Source organism: Equus quagga, chromosome 19, assembly GCF_021613505.1.
Source record: "Equus quagga isolate Etosha38 chromosome 19, UCLA_HA_Equagga_1.0, whole genome shotgun sequence".
Lineage (NCBI taxonomy): Eukaryota > Metazoa > Chordata > Mammalia > Perissodactyla > Equidae > Equus > Equus quagga.
In genome coordinates this window covers 14,439,040-14,460,291 of record NC_060285.1, presented here as the reverse complement: position 1 = coordinate 14,460,291, position 21,252 = coordinate 14,439,040, and the positions used below count along the sequence as shown (strand labels likewise).

The window sequence follows — 21,252 nt, the reverse complement described above, 5'->3', positions numbered from 1 at the left end:
CCATGACTGTAATTTCTCATGAAGCCACAGGCAGGGCCCGGGGGGAGACCCCGTGGGAGGTGCTGCCGAGGAACAGGGACGTGGAGGCAGCAGTGCCAGAGCGTCTGGAACCACAGCCAGAAGGGAGAAAGGGCCTACAGTCCTGCGACAACCTCACAAAAGATCCAACCTTTCCAAAACCCAGGCCCAGAAGGAGGGCGTGAGTTAAGGAAGAGGATCTGAGCCTGGCTCCATGCCGGCCCTCCAGATGGAGCCTCCGTTCAGGATGAAGGACTCCTCCTTGGCTGAGAGTCCCAGCAGAACCAGCTTCAGCTTTTAACCATCCACAAATGAGAAGCGTGCCAATGGCCACCGACTCCCTGTGTTTCTGTAGAGCATTTAATCTCTGTGTGCCTCAGTCTCCTCATCTGTAAGATGGGGCGAATCATGGTTCGTCTCTACAGCCTGAAACGGTGCAGCAGAGTAATGAAAAGCATGGGCCCTGGGGCCAGACGACAGCTCCTGAGCCCCACCTCCTCTACTTCCACACAGAGTGACCTTGGGCAAGTAATTTAACCTCTGAACCTCAGTTTCCCCACTTGTGAGTGGGGTAACAAAAGGACCAGCTTCAGAGGCGGGTTGTGAAGACAATGAGTAATCTGTGTAAATCATAGAGTGCCTAGCGCACAGTAAGTGTTCGATAAATATTATTGCTGCAGACGCTGATGTTCTTTTCCATCCGTCTTCCCCTAAAGAAAGGGAACAACCCCTGTACACCTAGCACCACGCGTGCAAGGCTCCTGTCAGACATGAGCTCATTTAACTGGTCACAAGCACTCCCTAAAGACTGTCCAGGAGCTGAAGGTCAGAAAGGTCAAGGGACTGCTCCAAGGCCACGCAGCTGGGGAGCGGCAGAATCACTCAGAACCCAGGTCTCCTGAACGAGAACCCGTGCGCTCTCTACTCTAGCACACTGTGAGAGCACTGTCTGACAAAGCCACCGCTGGCACGCCAGCTTTATTTCAATCACACTTTTATGACAAAAATAAAAGTACATTGTCTGCTTCACACTGGAAATGAAAAAAGGCATCCTCATCTTTTTTTCCATATAACATCTTTTTTTTTCCCCCTAGGAAATGTTGTCACTGGCTTCCTAGCTCACCTCCCTGCTCGGTGTCACTGGTTCAAGGGTCCCAACACCCAGGGATGAGCAAGTTGGGGGTGGTCCCTGTCAGATCTTGATTCCGCTATCAATATGTCCCAAATGGCCATCAATCACCTGCCCCGTGCCAGCTCTGCCCCCCAGCTCCTCCCCCACTCACCCACGTGCTCACATCAAAACCTGGGAGTCACCTGTGATCTTCCCTTTTCCCACCTTCGCAGCCCAAACATCGCCTGGAGGCCCTACCACCACAACCCATCTCCAGACGGCCACTCCTGCCCCAGCTGCACTGCCACCATCTAGTTCAGGTCACCTCACTGCTCACCTGACGAGTACATCAGCCACCAAGCTGGAGGCCTCAGCTGGAGGCCTGGCCTAGACGCTCATTCCCCCTTACATCATTCTCTACACAGACACCTGACTGATTGTTTTGAAATCTAAACCCGGTGTGGTTGGCTGAATAATGGTCCCCAAACACACCCATGTCCTCATCCCTGGAACCTGTGATTATGTTGGCTTAAGAGAGTTTGCAGATGTGATTAGGGACCTGATATGGGGAGATTATGCTAATTATCCAGGGGGCACAATGGAATCACAAGGGTCCTTATAAAGGGAGGCAGCAGGTCGGAGTCAGAAGCTGTAATGATGGAAGCAGAGGTTGGAATAGTGTGATCACTGGCTCTGAAGATGAAGGAAGGGGCCAAGAGCCAAGGCAGGCAGGCAGCCTCCAGAACCTGGAAAAGGAAAGGAAATAGATTCTGCCCCAGAGCCTCCAGAAGGAACCAGCCTTGCCGACATCTTGACTTTAGCCCAAGGAGACCGATTTTGGACTTCCGACCTCCAAAACCGTAAGAATAAATCAGTGCTGTTTAAAGACACTGTGGTTGTGGTCATTTGTCACAGCAGCAATAGGAAGCTAATACACTCAGCCATGCTGGGAGCCTGGCCCCAAGCTTCCGGTGCCTTCTCACTGCTCTTTAAAAGCATCCAAACTCCTTTCAGTGGCCTGCCCATGGGGTATCCACCTGTCCCCCACCTCATTTCAGACCATGTAGCCTCTGGCTCATTCCACCCCTGACTCAATGGCCTCCACTAGCTTTTCCCAAACACACCAAGCCCTCCCCAGACTCGGAGCTGTTACATTTGTTCTCTCTGTTCTCCCCACACAGCGGGCTCATAACTAGGCTTCAGGTCTCAGCTCAAACGCCACTCCATCCCAGTCCTCCCCTGACCACCCTATCCAAAATGGCGCACCTGGTTGCTCTGGCACAGTGCCATCACCTTACTTATTTGCAAACTTGCCTAGTATCTATTACCGCGATAGACTGTAAGATCCATGAGGACCAAGTGTTTCCAGAGTACCCAAAAGTATGCCTGGGACATAGTAAGGGTCCTCAATGACTCTTCCCTGAGTGAATGAGTAAGTGGATGAGGCAGTATGAAAGCAAAAGACTGCAGACCTGGTTCTGAATGCCTGGCCACAGCAGATGGATCACACAGGAAGGAGTGAGCATCGAGGGCTGGGAAGGGTACAAGGAGGGTGGTGTGGCTTTCAGCTGGGTCTTAAAGGGTGGGGAGGAGCTGGGACAGTGAAGGTGTGAGCTCAAGCTGAATTACTCAGTGAAGCAAGCAATAAACCCAGAAGTTCTCCTGCGGCGCTAAGTACCTCCACCTTCTACCCTGCAGACCTCAGCTGTAGTCAGAGGGAGGAGGCATTTCGTGTTGCCAACTTCTAGCCTAGATCTTTGTGTGGACCAAAAATCGTTCATTTCCAAACATTTTCCATATTTCTAGAAAATGGGAGTGCACTCAATAGGGAAACCCTGGAAACTTAGGAGCTGGCAATGAAATTCTACCTGTCCTTTGTCAAGACAGCTAACCTTTATACACTCCATAGTTTTCTTCTTCATGGAGCATATCATCTGATCTCCATAACAACTCTTTGAGGTAATCAGGGCAGATATTATCACTCCCATTCTACGGATTAGGAGACAAGAGTCCTTGACGTGCCACGTGACTGTTTGGCAATGAAGTCCATTCCAGACATCAACGATGTAATTGACTTGGACAAGAAATTCAGCTTCCCTGGGTCTTAATTTTCTCTCTTTGAGAGGAAGATAATGCTGGCCCAGCTTGACTCACAGAGCTGTTGCAGAGATCCGATGAGACAGTGAGCTCCACCACTTACTAGCCAAGTGACCCTGAGCAAATCCACTTAACCACTCTCTGTTCTCATTTCGTGCTTTTTCCATTATGCTGGCAACGAGTCCAGTCCAACTGCATGCAAATTAAGCATTCACTTTATATTTATTGGGCAACAATGATGTGCCCAGATTTTTTTTATATTTTATTTGCAATTACAGATCTGAAGTTTATCAATAAATGACCTCATCAAAAATATAAGTAATAAAACAAGTAGCTATGATTTACTGAGAGCCTGACACGTGTCAGCTGCCTACATAAATCATCACACTTAGACCCCTGAATAAATCTAAATGGAAGGTATTGTTGTTCCCACTCATACATGGGAAGACTGAGGCTTAGAAAAGGTAAGAGATGTGCCCAGGGTCACCCAGCTGCCATGTGGCACAGGCAGGTTTCAAACCTAGAGTTTTCAAGCACAAAGCTGGTGTCCCTTCCACTCGGACTTGCTATCCTCGCTCTCAGCAGGTGGACGGTCCTCTGAGAAAGGCAGCAGCATCACTTAACATGCATGGGGTGCCTCCCAGTGCCTCTCCTGCCCAGCTGTGTTTCCCAAATGACAAAATGCTCTCTCCTGGAGCCCCTGAACACTCTTACTGCCTTTCCAAGATTTAGCTCCAGGGTCATCTTTCTCCATGAAGCCCTTTGCAAGCTCTGGCCCATGTAGGGCCCACTGTGGCCTCATAGTACCAACAGTACACTGTGACTTCAGTACTTCTGCCATCTCCATCCCCAGGAAAATACTGTATTCATTTCTGTTCTCTAATGACCACAACAGTGCTCAGTACAGAGGAAGAACGACATACATACTATTGATTATAACAGAAGGGAGGGAGGAAAAGGAGGCAGTCAGGGAAGCAAGAGGATGTGTATATGACAGTTAAGACCAGGCGCTCTGAACTGGGTCTGCACTTGATACTGGCCCCGATATCAGTTCCCCTACATTAAACCCAGCATATATGAGGTTAAAACCAAAAGCACTCATATATAAATATGTTTCTTTAACCTCTGATTCCCTGAGTTTTACAACCAAACAGAAGTCACAAATTGGCACCAAGGACAGCCACCTGCAGATTCCCATATCTCCTCCTTCCTGCAAGCAGCCTCTCAAGGCCAAACTCAGGCTGGTGGGAAAATGCTGGCCAGCAAGGCTCTAGCCCCCCTCCCCTACCTAAACCCCAAATAAAGACCCCCGCTTGTAGCTTTCAGGGGAGTTTGGGATTACAGCATTAGCTGCCCGTTCTCCTTGCTCAGCACTTTGCAATAAAATTCCTACTTTCTTCCACTGCACCAGGCGTCAGAGATTGGCTTGCTGCACAACAGGGGTGTGAACACACTTCAGGTTCCGTGTCACACTCACTGGCTCGGTGACCAAGGGCAGGTTTCTTAACATCCTGTGCTAGATCTATAAAAGGGGGATGATGATAGGACCCACCTGAGAGGTGCTACGAAAAGAAAATGCAAGTAATTATAACAGTAAAGCAGCCTCCCGCATCCGCACTTTCAGTTACCTGTGGTCCAAAAATAACACTACCTCACAACGCCTATGTCATTCACCTCACTTCGCCTCATCACCGTAGGCATTGTATCTCAATGAACATTGTTATAATTGTTCTTTTATTATTATTGTTCTTAACCTCTTACCGAGCCTGATTTATAAATTAAACTCTATCCTAGGTATCTATGTATAGGAAAAAACATAATATTATATATATATATATATATAGGGTTTGATACTATCCCCAGTTTCAGGCATCCAGGGGGGTCTTGGGACATACCCAAGCAAATAAGGGGGAGCTACTGTACACAGAGCAAATGGTTGCCAGTGTTAACTTGCATTATCCCCCCGTAAGGAAGGATGGAAGGAATTGCCTTAAAGCCTGAAGGAGCCCAGCAATTTCACCTGGGAACTGAGCAAGTGAAGAAGCAGAGAAAATATGCAATTCAAGGGTTTCTTTCTGATTACTCCCTGTCATGGAAGCATCTGCAAAGGAATACAGAGATTGTCTGGGGCAGAGGGGTGGACCAAAGGGAAAAGCAGACTCCTCTCTGTTCATCACAGAGAGAGGACTCTCTATTCATGGAGACCAGGGAGAGGAAAATACAAACATTTTATAAATGCTCGCTCTCAGAGATCCTCACTCATCCGCCCCTTCACGCCACTCACCTCGGAGTGTTTATCCAAGACGTGAAATTCAGCTCTTCCCTCTCCAGACCTGTCTGCCTCACTGCCACCTCCGAACGGGCTCGATTGTGCGCCCACCTCTCTGGGCACGGGAGAGCCCCTGCGTTCATTCCCAGACCGCTGACTTGAGAAGTTCTGGAAACCAAACTGCCCCAAAGCTGTCTGGAGGGAGCCAGACACAGCATTCTGGGAAGCGTAAGGCACAGGTATGACTTCTGGGAAGGGAAGGCCCAGTTCTCTCTCCTGCTCAGAACAGGCAACTGGCGGATAAGCCCAGGAGGCCAGCAAAGAAAACCCATTGTCTGAAAAGTAAGAAAGGTTAACACCACGGAGCCCACTTGGCCTGGAGGAGGAGTTTTGAAAGAGAACATTTCCAAGGGTACATGAAGGGGTATTCACACACTGAAAATGACCAGCTCCTCCCAATCTCCATGCAGAATGAAGCAGGAGGAAGGGACTTCACCTAGAAAAAAGAAAGATCTAGAATCATGTCGCTATAAAAAACGAGTGGAACCTTGGAGAGATCTTGGCAAACGTGACTGCCTGGGTTAAATCTTAGCTCTACCACTCACTGGCTCTGGAACCCTGAGCAAATCGTCAAACCTTCCTTGCCTCAGTTTCCTCATGTGTAAAATGGGACTATCAGTACCTACCTTATAGGGCTGTTCTGTGGAACAAATGAGTTAAGTCAATGATCTAATGTTCCATAAGTAGTAGCTAATATTTTTATTTCTGGCACTTCAGCGCTTACTGAGCATCAGCTCTATTCCTGATATCATGTCAAAGACTTCATAAGGATTCAGGGATGACTACAGAAAGGCGGGGCCTCACCATCTGAAAGGTTTAGAAATCAGAGTAAATACTAAACATAATAACCACCATTTATCCAGCACTCATGTGCCAAGGACTTTTGAAGCAACGCACACCATCATTTCAGTCTACGCAACAACTCTGAAAAGGAGGCAAGTTATGTGAGATGCAATTCAACATGGAAATGATTAACAGAAGGACAAACAACATATTGGCTGCGAATAATAATATTGGCCTAATATTGGCCTCCGGGAACCTGGTGGGAGGACTAAGATTTAAATGTCAAAGAGATAAGGCAGAGAGCAGGCTGCTAGGGGAGACAAACAGCAGGCACTCACTCAGTGCTGTCATCACCCCCCCCCCCCATCATCATTAAACCCGAGTCCTGGGGCCCTGGAGCAGACGAGGGGACCTGAGATCAGCCACTCAAAGGCTCCACTTTATCCAGGTCAGACTTCCCAAATTCGCCTGAAGATGAGGATTACCTGGGGCACCTGTTAAAATGCAGACACCTGGGCGCCTCCCCTGCAGCATCCCACTTAGCAGATCTGGTCCAGGGCCCGGGACTGTCTCTTTCCCAGGTGCCCCAGGGTGGGCTGGGTGGGAGGGGTCTCTATAGTCAACAACTGCGCCAGGTGATTCTTATCATCGGGCAGCTCTGGAACCAGGGAGCTGGGTACCACCTTAGAGGCAGGAGGAGGAACGACTCTCTCGGGTTCCCCTGAGGTTAGCAGCTAAAGGCAAGTCCAGATTGCAAGGAATGAGCTCCCCCAAGAAGCGAGGCAGACAAGGAGTCAGAGCAGGGGTTCTGAGGCCCAGTCCCAGGTCCTGTGGGGGGCCCCTGCCCACTTCCCTGACTCCTCCACGTTCCCTCTCCTGCTCTTGCCAGCCGCCCTGATTCTCCTCGCTGTTCTGCAAAGGCACTAAGAGCTCTGCACTTGCTGCTCATCCCTCTGCCTGAAATGCTTTTCCTCCCCATCTCTGCCTGGCTCTGCTGAAATGTCACCAACCAGAGAGGCCTGTCAGACCACCCTATTCAAAGAGCACTTCCCCCTGCACGGTGCTCCCCAAGCCTCTCCCCATGCTGCTTCACCACCATCTCACTAAGGCTTTACTTTCCTTTGGAGCATTGACCACCACTCAGCACTGCACGCATCTGTCTGCTAATCACCTCTCCCTGCACCAGAAAGTGACCTCCACGAGAAGAGGAGACAGGCTCATGTGATTCCAAGCTCTATCCCCAGTGTCCTAGAATGGTGCCTGTGTTTGCTGAATGAATGAATGACCTTGGATGATCCTCCTAATGGCTCTGCAGCTCAGTTACCTCATCTCTGAAATAGGATACCCTCCCTCAGGGGGTGGTGGGAGGTTATTTCAATGTAAATAAGACAGCTCAGGCTCTACAGCTGCCTAACTGTCATCCCTACCTATGGGGGCAACAGAGAGGCTTCCTGCCTGGATGTCACTGCAAGCTTCCACACCCAGGCCCAGCTGTGCTCCATCGAGCGAATTCAGGCATTGGTAGGAGATGGGGCATGGAGTGCCCTCTGCTGGAGCAAAAATGACAAAGAGCCATTATCTAAAGTCCCACCCTAGAAAGGGAAGGAATCTTGCATGGTCAGGTGCAATCTTAAACATTCAACTCAGTTGGCTCCTTAAGAGACTTTTCTGCTTCAGAGAGCACAGGCAGCATGGAAAACACAGCCGAACACAAAATGACTCTGTAAAGGTCCTCTATGTTAGGCACAGTGGACTCGTTTTCATCTGCACAAAAACCCTGTTCAATACTGGGGGAGGCATTTTGGGCTCAGAGAGCTTAAGTTACTCAGCTGAGGAGACACAGCATTTAAGGGAAAGTTTGGGAATTAGAACCAGGCATGCTGACTCAGCCATGGCCCCATGAGACAAATCTTCTGTTACATAAGTGATTCAATTTTGCATCAGAGGATGGCCATTTCCTCTTCGTTACCCTTTAAAGTTCTCACAACAGGTCATCTACATGAAATAATTTCATTGTCTCCAAACACGGCCACTGAGTCCACAGTCAGCTGCAGGTGCATTTATGGCCGTAGCTACGGTGTATCTCCGAGTCCCCCCCTGCCCTTTCCCTCCTCCTCCACTTTGCAATATCTAAATGGGGTGCTGCAAATGTCTGGAAACATAGCTGGATAGAAATGAACTGATGCGACAGTCTCCCTCGTTTTATCTTTACTAAAAATGATAATGAAGAAGTTGAAGGGAATCAGTGGTAACACAGACTATCTGGGTGCTGGTTTCATGACACCACTGGCTGAGGCTGCGAGCTTGGTTCAGCCACAAGTCTCCAGGCCTCAGTTTCCCCAGTGGGCCTCATTCAGACCACATGGATGATTTTTTGCATCCCTCCCAGGATGACCTTCCAATATTCTAGGAATACGAGCAGGGAAGAAAACTGACATTTACTGAACGACTGCCACTCTCTAACAGGTACTTTATTCGGCCTTCCTAAGAAGTCTACGAGCTACATGTTATGTTCCCCTTTGCTTGGAGAAAAAACTGACCTGCAGAGACGTTAACTTGTCTGTTGTCACTCTGTGATGTAAACAGTGCCGCCCGTCATTTTGGGACATGTTCACCCCACCATCGGCCCCTGCCCTAGATAAAGTCGGTGTGTCGTTTTCAAAGGTTTTATCTGCCTAGGCTGTAAGCCTGCCGAGACCACTCCTCACGTCCATTCCTCCTCTTCATTGTATGAGTCTACGGCAGAAACAAAATGCAAACTGCATTACAGGACTAATCGAATTTTCTGTTCACATTGGCTTATAATAATCCTGCTAGCCACAGAACATGGTTTGCCTTCTCATCCAAGATGGTCGCTTCACCCTTGTCCCAGAGTTTGTCTTGTCCTTAATCTGAAATGTGAGCATACTGACTTTGAATCGTCATCTACCAGTTGTTTCTGTATCTGCAAGTTGTGCGGATACAGCAGGGTCCTTTCAAGCAAGGCCAGGGTTTGAACGCCGGCTCCCTTACCGGCTGGATGACCTTCGCCAAGGAGCTCAACATCCTTGAGCCCCAGTTTCCTCGTCTACAAGATGGGACAATTGTGAAGTTGTTTGGAGGAATAAATGAGACAATGTATGTAAAACCCCTAGCCCAGCCCATGGGAGAGAACAAGCCAAAAAGCCCAAACTCAAAGTCGGAGCCAGACGGGGTCAACAAGAGACAAAAGCAAATAGCAGAAGCTCTTTCTTCGCAATTCTGCTCTATGAACAGGGCAAACAACGGTGCACGGGATGACACAGGGATCGACCAGGAAGGACGGGGATGGGACAAACTGGAGCGGTCACGCACTGTGCAAAAGGACAGCTCCTTGTCAGTTCCAGCCAATGGCCGCTATGATGAAAGGAGGGTCCAGTTTGCTAGATCTTTCCGTTTTGTTAAGGAAAGCCAGAAATCATGATTTTTATGTGCAATCTCCCAATCTTTAACTGTTAATAATGAATTCAAAATGGTAAAAAGCAGTGGGTTGGCCAAACCCAACACAACTACAGGCCAGACGCAGCCAATTTCTGTTTAACAAGCCACGGATGGAAGCTACAGCTATCGCTTCCATTACAGTTATCGTTTAAATACAATATATCCTTCTTGTGTTTCCATATCTCTGATGATACAATAATAATAGTTCTTTCTTTGCCAGGCACAAGGGTTTTATGAAGACGCACGTCTGTTGAGTAAAAGCAGATGGGAAGACTTATTCAATGTGGCTTGGTGTCCATATCAATCAGACCACTTTAATATTAAACAGAGCTATGTCATTGCCAGAGTTCTGGTAGGAATACTGGTCTTGTTTCAAAGTGATGAAAACACTCTTTCAGAATTGGGTTTTATGAGCAAATCTCAGATCTTGAAGTCAGCACTGTGATCAGACCCTTGCAGGGGAATGTGTGTTCAAATGGTGAGGTGTGTCAGGAAAGAAAAAAGGAAATGTGGCTAAGTCAAAATGTTCAACATCTATCCCAGAAGAAAAGTTTCATGCTTAAAAAGCATTTCAATTTCAAAGTTAAACAGTGACACAGATACATAAATCCCAAAGGTTAACAAAATTCCTCTTATTGGAAAAGAATGCAAAACCCACAAAATCTCTTTCAAACGCAGGTACTTATTTAACTATCAAGATTTGCAAAGATTTTTTTTAAAAAATAACAGAAAAGTGACCAAAGCATAAATGACAAATTTGATGAACTGTCACAAAGTGAACACACCTGTATAATCATCACAGATTAAGAAGTAAATTAAATAATTACCAGCCCTCCAAAGTCTTCCTTTGGCCTTGCCCAGGCTCTACCCCCAGATGAATTTCTGCCTGTTTTTGAACTTTATATAATCGGACTCATATGGTACATATTCTTGTGTGTCTATCTTCTTTTGTTCAACACTATGAGTATATTCATTTTCATTCCTCTGTAGTACTCCACTATATACACATGCTACCATTTATGTATTTATTTTACTGTGGGTGGACATTTCAGGAGCTTCCTATTTGGCACTATTGCAAATAATGCTGACGGGAACATTCTTGTAAGTGTCTTTTGGGCAAATGTACGCACACTTCTCTTTGGTATATGGGTAGGGTATGGGCTAGAACTAATGGGTCATGGGGCCTGCTGAGGTTTAGGTGATAACACCAAAGAGTATGCCCAAGTAGTTATACAAATAGCTCTCTTTTACTTAAAATTAATAGCCTACTCAACCAACAACAGGGCAAATGAAATCGCCCTTCTTTTGTTAAATTGGTATCTGAAATAAAAAATAAATGAAATCGCTTTAAGACCAGGACACCCAAAGGGCAGAAGTTACAAGCCTTTCTCTTCAGAAAACCTTAACCTATCATTGGTTACGAATTAAACACCATTATAGACAAAGCATTGTGGTCAACACATCTGAATACAATGCCTTTTTCAAGAGTGTTAAGGCCTGCTGGATATTTATATAGCAAATTAAAATTAGAGAACCCAAAACTCCTACAGCAGGATAAGCCATCCATATGGGAAAGCAGATGGCACAACGCCCCCTTGCTTTGTGTCGAAACAATAACAAGATAGGGGAGGGGTGTAGAGGACCAAATAATGGCCCCTCCCTCCCAAAGATGTCCACATCCTAATGCCCACAGCCTGTGAGTATGTTACCTTCCATGGCAAAAGGGGCTTTACAGATGTGATTAAATTAAGGGTTCTGAGATGTGGAGATTACCCTGGATTATCCAAGGGGGCCCAATGTAATCACAAGGGTCCTTATAAGAGGGAGGCAGGAGGGTCACAGTCAGAAGACACGTGGCAATAGAAACAGAGGTCAGAGTCAGAGAGAGTGAGCTGAAGATGCCACCCTTCCAGGCTTGGGGCTAGAGGAAGGGGCCACGAGCCAAGGAAAGCAGGCAGCCCCTAGAAGCTGAAAAAGGCCAGGAGATGGATTCTCCCCTGGGGCCTCCAGAAGGAACCAGCCCTGCGAACATCTTGGCTTTAGCACAACGAGACTGACTTTAGATTTCTGACCTCTAAAACTGTAAGATAATAAATTTGTGGGGTTTTTCTTTTTCCCCAAAGCCCTCCAGTACGTAGTTGTGTATTTTTAATTGTGGGTCCTTCTAGTTGTGGCATGTGGGATGCCGCCTCAGCATGGCTTGATGAGCAGTGCCATGTCTGCGCCCAGGATTCAAACTGGCAAAACCCTGGGCCGCCAAAGCGGACCGTGCAAAATTAACCACTCGGCCACGGGGCCAGGCCCAAATTTGTTGGTTTTTTTAAGCCACTAAGTTTGTGGTACTTTGTTACAGCAGGAAACTCATACAGGGTGGCTGCTGGGGGTTAATAGAAACCAGGTTTCCTGACGCCTGGGCCCAGGCTCTTGCCATGAGCTCTTCTAGGAGACGCAGCCAACCGATACATCAGGGTCATTTTCCCCATCCCAGCAGGACCACTGATATTATTGTAAGGTCAAAAGTTGGATACAAGTAGAGATCACCTTGGCAACCATCTCACAACCAAATACAATTGTGATGGACTTCAACTGCCCTCTCAGATTCCAAGACCTTCAAGAGACGCTTTTTGGCTCAAGGTAAGAACCACAGACACATGCAGCCCCACTGTGCCCTGTGGCTCAGGCACCACTCACGGCAGCTCACTGTCACATTCTCACCCTTTGCAGCTTTTTCTTAAGCTTGGCAGCAACAGCCATTAAGCATTGGCAAAGAAAGTCCTTCGTTTTGGATCTATTAAAAATAAAAATCAATAAAACCTTTATATTATGCTTTCCATTTCATTGTGCATTCAGCATCCTGTGTTCTTATACCCCATAATATCCTTATTAAGTGATACATTTGGGCCATTGGCAGGAAGGCAAAATGGCTTTGCTGCCATCAAAGCTGCTACACAGCCTTGCCTTGGGGGATACTGAAACCTTTAGCAAATTATTCACTAGCACCTTGCACAGTCTGAATTCACAAACCGCCCGGCACACAGTCTCTGGGCAAAACGATGGGGGGAGTGGATGCGAGGCTTGGGAATCAGTCATGTTTGGACAAGCTCCACTTGGATAAAAGACCCCCGCATCTCCCCTATTCCACGGGTCATGTGCCCCATAATCCCCCATCATGATAAAGCAAAGAAAACGCTTTAACTTACAACTCCTGGGTCCTCGCTGCAACTCTTCAAAAGGGTCAAATGTCAGGACTCCATTTCTTCCCGTTGAAATTTATCGTGACGACTCTCAAACCATGTCAGGAGGCATCCGTGTTGATAAGAACAGCATGAACAGTGAACTGAGGCTCCAGGAGTGACAAGACGTGGGTGCAGGCTGAAGTCAGCTCAGAAATTAATATCCCGTGCCTGTTCACGACACTGGTTTTAAATGTTCAGGCCTTTGCATCCTCTGAAGACACTTGCTTTTAAATAATACCCGCCCCCTCACTGGCCTGCCTCCTGACAACGGGAAGCTTCTGCACGGAGGTGGCTATAAATTACGGAAGGACAGCATGTGTGAACAATTTTCTGAATGGCCACAAAGCACCCTTTCTCCATGTGCTGATGAGTCACACCAGCTGAACACCATCTCCGTGATGGGCAGAATAGAAAGAGCCACACCCTGCAAATAAAACTCCCGTGTCCAGGAGAAAAAGTGATTCTGGTACAAAATGATAGTGGTGATGGAAATTCAAATGGAGCTGTGTTTAAGCAGAATTACTCAAGTCCCAGAATTAACACCACAACCAGAAGGAAGGTAAGGCTCCCGGAGCCACATCCTAAGGTCTCAAAATCACAGACGCTCAGAGCACCAGGAGAGCCCTTGCTTTCCAGCGGCTCCTGCTTCCCTCGTTACCCAGAATCCTTTCCGGTCAACATTTATTAAGGACCCATTAAGAGTGATGCTCAGGCTCTAGGAATGTAAAGACGAAGAAGACAGTCGCTCGTCTTAAGAAACTCACAGGTAAAGGGCTAGAAAGACACCAAACAAAATATCCTTTCGTGAGTGTTGTCACAGGAGTTTCCACATGGGAGTTTAGAAAACGACACTGAATATGGACATTGAAAATGTTCGCTCATGGGGAAAGAACTGTATATTGGGCCAAAGGAACAAAGTACAAAAATTAAGCAGGAAAATCGAACTTTTCTCAGGACGTTCAATGAGACACTCCCAAGAGTAAAGACAGAAACTATAAGCTAAAGGAGAGAGCCTGTTCAAGATGCCAGAGCCATGACAGGGAGGCTGGAGTTAATCCAGGAGGCAACGGTGAGAGCTGTCAGCTCTTCAAAGCCAGATGAGGGCACATTTCTTTGCTCGCTCATTCATTCATTCAACAAACAGTTCTCCTACACTGTAGAAGGTGCTAGAGGTGGAAAGATGAACACAAGAGAACCACTCCCTTTCCTCCTGATGCTTGTAAGCAGTTGCAAAGACAGGCGATTACATAAACCAGAAAGACAAAGTGTCGTGACTATGAAGAAGGGGAGAGTCCAGGAGTCGGGAGGCGTGTAGCAGAGCTGAGACGGGAGGATCCAAGTCGGCCAGGTGAAAGAGGGAGGGGAAGGACGAAAGGGCACGAGTGTCCCCAGGAGAAGAAACAGCACATGAGAAGACCAGAGGCCATAGAGGGTGGTGCCGACTGGGATGTGCAAGTCAGCACAGCCAAACAGAGAATGGAAGGGGGACGTGAGGAGATGGAGCCGGAGGGGCCCACAGGGAGCGGAGCGGCGCTGGGGCTGAGCACAGCTCTGGTTGCTGTCTGGAGGGTGAAGGAGCAAGCTGCTGCATCGGTCCTGATCACAGAAGATGAAGATGAACAGCTGAGCCAGGCCAACAGCAGCGGTGCAAGGCAGCAAACAAAAGACGCATCTGCGAGAGGCCCAGACCAGATTCCACAGGATGTGGCGACCAAGCGAGGGAGGGAATGAAGCAGGAAGTGAAGGAGCGTCCAAAGCTTGGAGCTTGAAGCACAGGCAGCTGGGGAGGTTAACGAGATGGCAGAGCCAGAGAGGTGGACTAGGGAAGAAATGTAGGAAGTAGGGTTTAGGAACTTAGGAGTTAAAGCACCAGCAAAAACATCCACTGATTAGCATCCTGAACCAATAGTTGCTTGGCCTCTGAAAAACAGCTCTGGGAATGGGGATCGCATCACTTTCCCAGATGGTGGACTCCAACCCCTGGCAAATCAACTTGTTAGAACAGGCATTCTTTCTTAACACAGAGAAAATGCCTGCTTCCCAGTAACTTTTTTTTTTTCCTGCAGAGGAAGATTAGCCCTGAGCTAACAACTGTGCCAATCTTCCTCCACTTTATATGTGGATCACTGCCACAGCATGGCTGATGAGGGGTGTAGGGTATGTCTGCAGTGGGGATCCGAACCCACGAACCCAGGCCTCTGAAGCAGAGTGCACCAGACTTCACCACTAGGCCATAGGAGTGACCCCAGCTTCTCCATAACTTTTATGCATTGATCCATACACAGGAGCACATCACAATGAGCCTACTCCCTCTTCTTGTCTTATTTCCCCATCATTGGAGAGGATTCTGGTCATTTCCAGCTCACGTAGATCAGATGCTTAGAATTACACAAACTTGTGGAACATAAGTGCCAGTAAGCGGGCTTCACTTTTGCATCATTTCACAACGAGCAACTGTGCCCCAAATCACCCAACTACTCTGCCTAAGATGGTTTTAGAGCCTGAAACCCCTGACCCACCCAGGGCTCTCTCAACAGACCGCGCTGCGCAGCATAACCCAACTCCAAAACGCTCAGGGCATCTGCATCTCAGGGAGAGGTCTGGGCTCTGCTCGCAGGAGATGCACCAAAACAAACAGGGTTGAAATATAAACACACCCACATAAAGTGTGAACAGCATTTCCGTGAACGCAGACAGCAACTCTGTCCCTTATTTATGGCTCCACCCGCCTTGCAACAGAAAACTCAAGGGTGTCAATAAATGGACTGCAAAGTTGTTATGTTTAACTACAGAGAGAAGAACGTCTCCACAGGCCCCGTCAGAAGTGCACCGCTGTCTGCGGCAATAGGCAGGCGCTCCACCGAGGCAGCCTGTGTCTCCTGGTGGGTAAATACCCAGCTTTTCTAGAGTCAGGATCTCTGGGTCAGGACGGCAGGCAGGTCCTCCTGCTCAATGGCCCCTGGTGCCCACAGACTGCACTTGTGTTTGCACAGTTCTTACGACGAGTATTTCATAACCCTCAGGGCAGCGTGTTCCAGCACTGGGCAGAACGATCCTCATTACGATGAGCTTGACATCCGGCTCCCTGTCACATCCCTCCAAAGATTCAGGGGCCATCAGAGTAATCCTAGCCTCCCTTCCAGGTGACAGCCTTTGACTGTTTGCTGAAGCTGATCATGTCCACCTGGCGTCTCAGCTTCTCTAAGGTAAACAGCCCCAGTTCTTTCCACTATTTCTTATGTAACGAGGTTTAGAATTGGCGCTGTCATTCACCTAGATTCTCTTAAGTGTGCTAACTTGTCTAGATCATTCTTAAAGTGTAGTGTCCAAAACAAATGCAGTGGCCTAGCTGCCAACTAACTGATACTCAGCAAGAGAAATGTCACCTCTATCATTCTAGTGAAAATACTTCTGCTAATGTACCCACATCACCCAGCCCCTAATTAATGCCGTTTGTGATTCTGTTCCACAGGTAGGATTTATTTTTAAGCATCACGTTGACAGAAACAGCACCTACACCCAGTCTGGGTATGTTGCTTCTGAGCGTTTTCTCGATCCTCCCAATTTCCCGTAATCTATCTGCCAGTCTAATAAAATCGTTCAAAGTCAAGGATCATAGTCACTCCACTGACCAGGGCTGGGCCAGGTAGCATGATGCTGGACAGCAACCTTGAAGTTGAAAGTCATCGCTAAGCACAGCCAGTTATGAATTCTCCATAGCCCAGATCAACTTCTAGTCTCTCTTTTTTGGGAACCTTCACTATGTACCTTTGGGGGTCACCGCTCCCCCAGTCTCGCTCCATATGTTTCAGGGAACTTCTCTCTACTCTCTGATCAGAAGTAGGCACAGGGCTTAGGGCTGCCCTCACCAGCCTCCCCCAACCACAGTGATTTATTCTGGACCACGAGTGACTGGAAGCAGTCCAATCAGCGGGAATACTGGAGAATTAGGGGGAAGAAGAACTCTTCTTTCTACAGGTACTGGAGAACATACGTTGTAAGCTAAAGCTTCCTCTGTATAGGAAAAGCTACCCCGAAAGAAACAACGGCTGAGAAAAATAGAGCAAAGCAATGAAGAGATTGAGCTATAGAAATATCACTTGAGCCTCTGGATCCAACCCTGCCTGAAGCTTACTAGTTTGGTTAGTCCCCAAATTCCCTTTTTGCCAAAATTACTTGGCGTTGGGTTTCTATCAATGAACACTTATCAAAATTTCCTCACATCCACCCAGAAAGGTCAGGTGACACCTTATCAAACTCCTTGCCAAACTCCACACCTCACTGAAGCCCCACTACAACATGGTATTGTAGTAAAAACTCCAACTCTTGAGTCCCATAACCCAGGCCCCATCTTGACAGACTTTGGGGCCTTGGACAGATCACTGAAGCTTCTCTGTCTGTCCCTCTTCATCTGGACCTGCTACACAGGATTATTGTGGAGAAAGAGTTACCACGTGTAAAATCCTTACAACAACGCCTGGCATGTAGAAATGCACAAAATGCTAGTAGTTTCTATTGTCGTCATCATCATCATTATTGTTATACTATTATCAGTAGTACTACCAGTCTCGTTATACTGTCAAAGTCAATGTTACAATGTATTAACCCTGTACTGGCACCATGTGCCCTCCGCCTTCTTTCCTAAGGGCTCTTCCATCATCTCTAGAAGGATGATGGAATCAACACCAACTCACCCTCCTTGCTCCGATCCCTTTGCCAAAAAGTAACCATCCCCTGCCATGGCATAATTTACTCTATCTAGCTCAGAAGAAGCTCCACGGCTCCAGGGATGGCTGGGGCAGGAAAGGGACAAGGGTGTGGCACTGGGCCCTTCCTGCTATGCAGGCACATAGTTCCACCTCGTTTATATTCAGTCTAGCTAACTCAGGGCAAACCTCAGAAAGCAAAGTGGAACTCCTAATTAAAAGGTAGCCTTGAGCTGTCAATAAAATTATGCATAAAGGAGACGTTTAAAAACACAGTGCTGACTTCCTTGAGACAGATTTTCCTTGGAGATCATTTCTTTTTTTTAACTCAAGTGTGGGGATAAACTAAAACAAAAGTGTACTCTTCAACACTGCTGTTCCTTCCCTCCCCGAAGCTTAGAAAACCATCTTTGAGACAAAAACATCGCACTGCGTTGGAAATGGCTGGCTGGAAGAATGGCGAGTCTTGTCTTTTCCACTGATTTCTGGAAAATGGCAGGCACGAGCGTTTGTTTTTCTTTGTTTGGGGAGGGTAATGCCTCTGTTGCCTTCCTGCACGCAGCCGTCAGTACGACTGATCATCTTCCACACCCAGCCAAGCCTGCCGGCTCCGACAGCCTCTCCCACGGCACCCTGGGCCCGCCTGGTCATCACGGGCATCACGATGCGCAGCAATCATGTGTTAACCTGTCCCCTCCACTGCCCTGGGAAGGTCCAGATCCGTTATCCCGGTACTCCCAGCAGCTGGGTTAGCACAGATGTTGAACAACAACAATAATAATAAAATGTTGGATGTGTGAATCAGTGAACGAATAGATGAAGAATGTATGAAACATCTAGCACCCTGAACAGCTAAGTAATCCCTCCAGGGCCCAACCTTTCCCCATTATCGACGCAGAGATGGACTTGCAAAGCTGGGTATTTGACATTTGTGTAACTTCCGCCACGTCACTGCATCCAGGTGCACCTTATTTAGCTTTTATTTTATCTTTTTTCCTCACACTGCTGACTCCTTCCAACTACCTGTGTAAACCTGGGAAAGGCTTTTCCTGTGTCTGGGCACCCATATTCCATTGCTCTACAAAATGACAAGTTGGGATGAGATGACTTGGAGCTTCTTCCGAGGACCCTGGGACAGCCAGTGTTCTCTTTCTTCCTGCCCTCTCACTTTGGGAAAACTTTCTTCTTACCTTCAAAGCTCCCGGCAAACAGGTAAAGCCAGGTGATGGCTGGGATGCAGAGAAGAGTCAACGAGGCAGCCAGGAATTTCCGTCTCCCTCTGCAGATTCCCAGCATCCTCTCAGAAGTGGCAATCCCTAATGCCAGCGCCGTTTCTCTGTCCAGAGCATGGAGTCCTCGGCCTCCCTCATAATAGTTTCTGAAAGGAAGAGCAAAGAAGAAGGGCTGAGTTCTTAGCACTATAAATGGATGCAAATCGCAGAAGAGAAATATCCTGTAGATCCCGAAAGCAGCTCACGTCGTCTACGATTTCCTGCTAACCTTTGATCCCAAGAGATGACGCTGTAGTCTCGCAGTCTGTCACAAGTGAGATGGTTCTTTAAAAAATAAACAAAGGATGATAGAAACTATAAGGGATCCAGCTTTCTCTCTGTAATGTGTTCACGCACGCACACACACACACGTGTGTGTGTATTTTATAGTATAGGTTAGTTTTGAAGCCTGAACTAACATACTTTTTATTTTTTGAGGAAAATTAGCCCTAAGCTAACATCTGCTGCCAATCTTCCTCTTTTTGCTGAGGAAGACTGGCCCTGAGCTAACATCCGTGCCCATCTTCTTCTACTTTATATGTGGGACGCCTGCCACAGCATGACGTGCCAAGCAGTGCCATGTCCGCACCTGGGATCCAAACCAGTGAACCCTGGGCCACCGAAGCAGAATGTGCGAACTTAACCGCTGCACCACCGGGCCGGCCCTGAACTAACATACTTATTAAAGGAACATTTAGTTAGCACCTTGTACATAACCACATGCTGTATTTTCAAAAACGCCTAGGACAAGAGTTGGCTTCAAAGAGCACAACCTAACAAGACAGCCCACCATAAAACATCCACAGGAATTCCAAGAATGTGATGACTGAGATTTGCACTGATCTCTACGGAAGGACAAGTGAAGTTGCTTACTGATCCGTGTACGGTCAAGATGGCAGAACGGTCCCTGTGTTCCAGGCAGAGAGAATTGCGGAAGGTATTTGGGGCCGACTGACAACACACTCAAAGGAAAGAGACTGGATGGGCCACCACATCATCTGCAGGAGACCACAACTCAACTATAATTGAAAACCCAAAAACACTCGACAGGGACTGTCTGAATAGCTTCCTCTTCAATATGGAAGAAGAGGTCCGGAAAAGCACAGAAATAACTACAACATGGAGAGGAGCATGCAGATAGCATATAATCAGCCTGCAGAGGGACCATCCTTAGACCATGAAGACTGGCTGAGGCACATTAAAAGAAGAGGGTGGAGGCCAATCCAGCTGGAGTAGAGGGCCCATGACTTTTCACCTGAGTCCTGACCAGGAATTCATGTGACTTATTAAAAAAACCAACAGACCATGCCATCTCATCTCCACCCATCTCCTAGCAGAGACGTCACACTGGCTGTAGGTGGAGAGAGAAGTCCACATGGAGCCTCTCTAACAGAGCAGAACCTACCACTGCGGATTCCCAAAGAATGGATGTCCACGAAGCAGTTGGTTTGGGTATCCCCTTGGATATTCCAACACTGTGTCCTCTGCTGTCACCCTTAAAACCCACAGGACGATGGTGTGGTTGAACTGTCTCCCTTCCCCACCAGCCTTGGCATTTCCAGAAGACAGCTGCCCTGTCCAGTTTACCTGCATCCCCTTAGACACATACTGCCTGCCACCTGCAGATGCCAGTTCACTATCTGTTGAAAGAATGAATGGAATCAGATTCTAACCCAAGGCGACCCTCTCAAGCTTCAGGAGACGGTGTTCAGCAAGTCGCTGGCAATAAACACCTAATGGAGCCGATCTCAACTGTCAACGCCAGGCTCTCTTCTGCAACCACTCCGACACGCTTTTCTAAATGGCCCTCTTTTGAAACAGATGAAAGACCACAGGGCTGGAGGGTGTGAACCAGAAAGTAAAACCAAAAAAGCAAAACCCCTTTAAACAACGAATGTTGACTTGAGGAAAGCTCCCCGCTAGGGAAGTTTTTCATTCTGAAGCAAGGGACACAAACTCTGCTGGTCACTAAGAATGCGAATCGTGGAGATGCTGGGGATCTCTCAGGAAGGAGTGTAAGGGGGAAGAAGGCTGTGCAGTGAGACAGATCTGGGTTCAAATCCAGGTGCCACACTCCACTAGCTGTGACCATGGCAAGTGCCCTGTCTCTGGGTACACTTCATCTTGCTCATCTAGACAACAAAGGAGCACTTCGTTCACGGAAGGGCTGTGATGAGGCAGAAAGCAGAGAGCCCTGGAATCACCGACCAGCCAGGACTGATCAAGCACAGGGCAGGGGTTT

General features: G+C 47.7%; 1 protein-coding gene across 10 annotated transcripts in view; it reads right to left on the bottom strand.

Moving 5' to 3' along the window:
• The window catches only part of LARGE1 (LARGE xylosyl- and glucuronyltransferase 1), a 534,909-nt gene that overhangs the window by 379,956 nt on the left and 133,701 nt on the right, over positions 1-21,252 (bottom strand). For all 10 annotated transcript variants that reach the window (XM_046646633.1, XM_046646628.1, XM_046646630.1 and 7 more), the window contains one exon: positions 18,930-19,117. In XM_046646633.1, coding sequence (XP_046502589.1) covers positions 18,930-19,035 — 106 coding nt within the window. In that variant the 5' untranslated portion in view covers positions 19,036-19,117. The remainder of the gene's footprint in view (positions 1-18,929; positions 19,118-21,252) is intronic.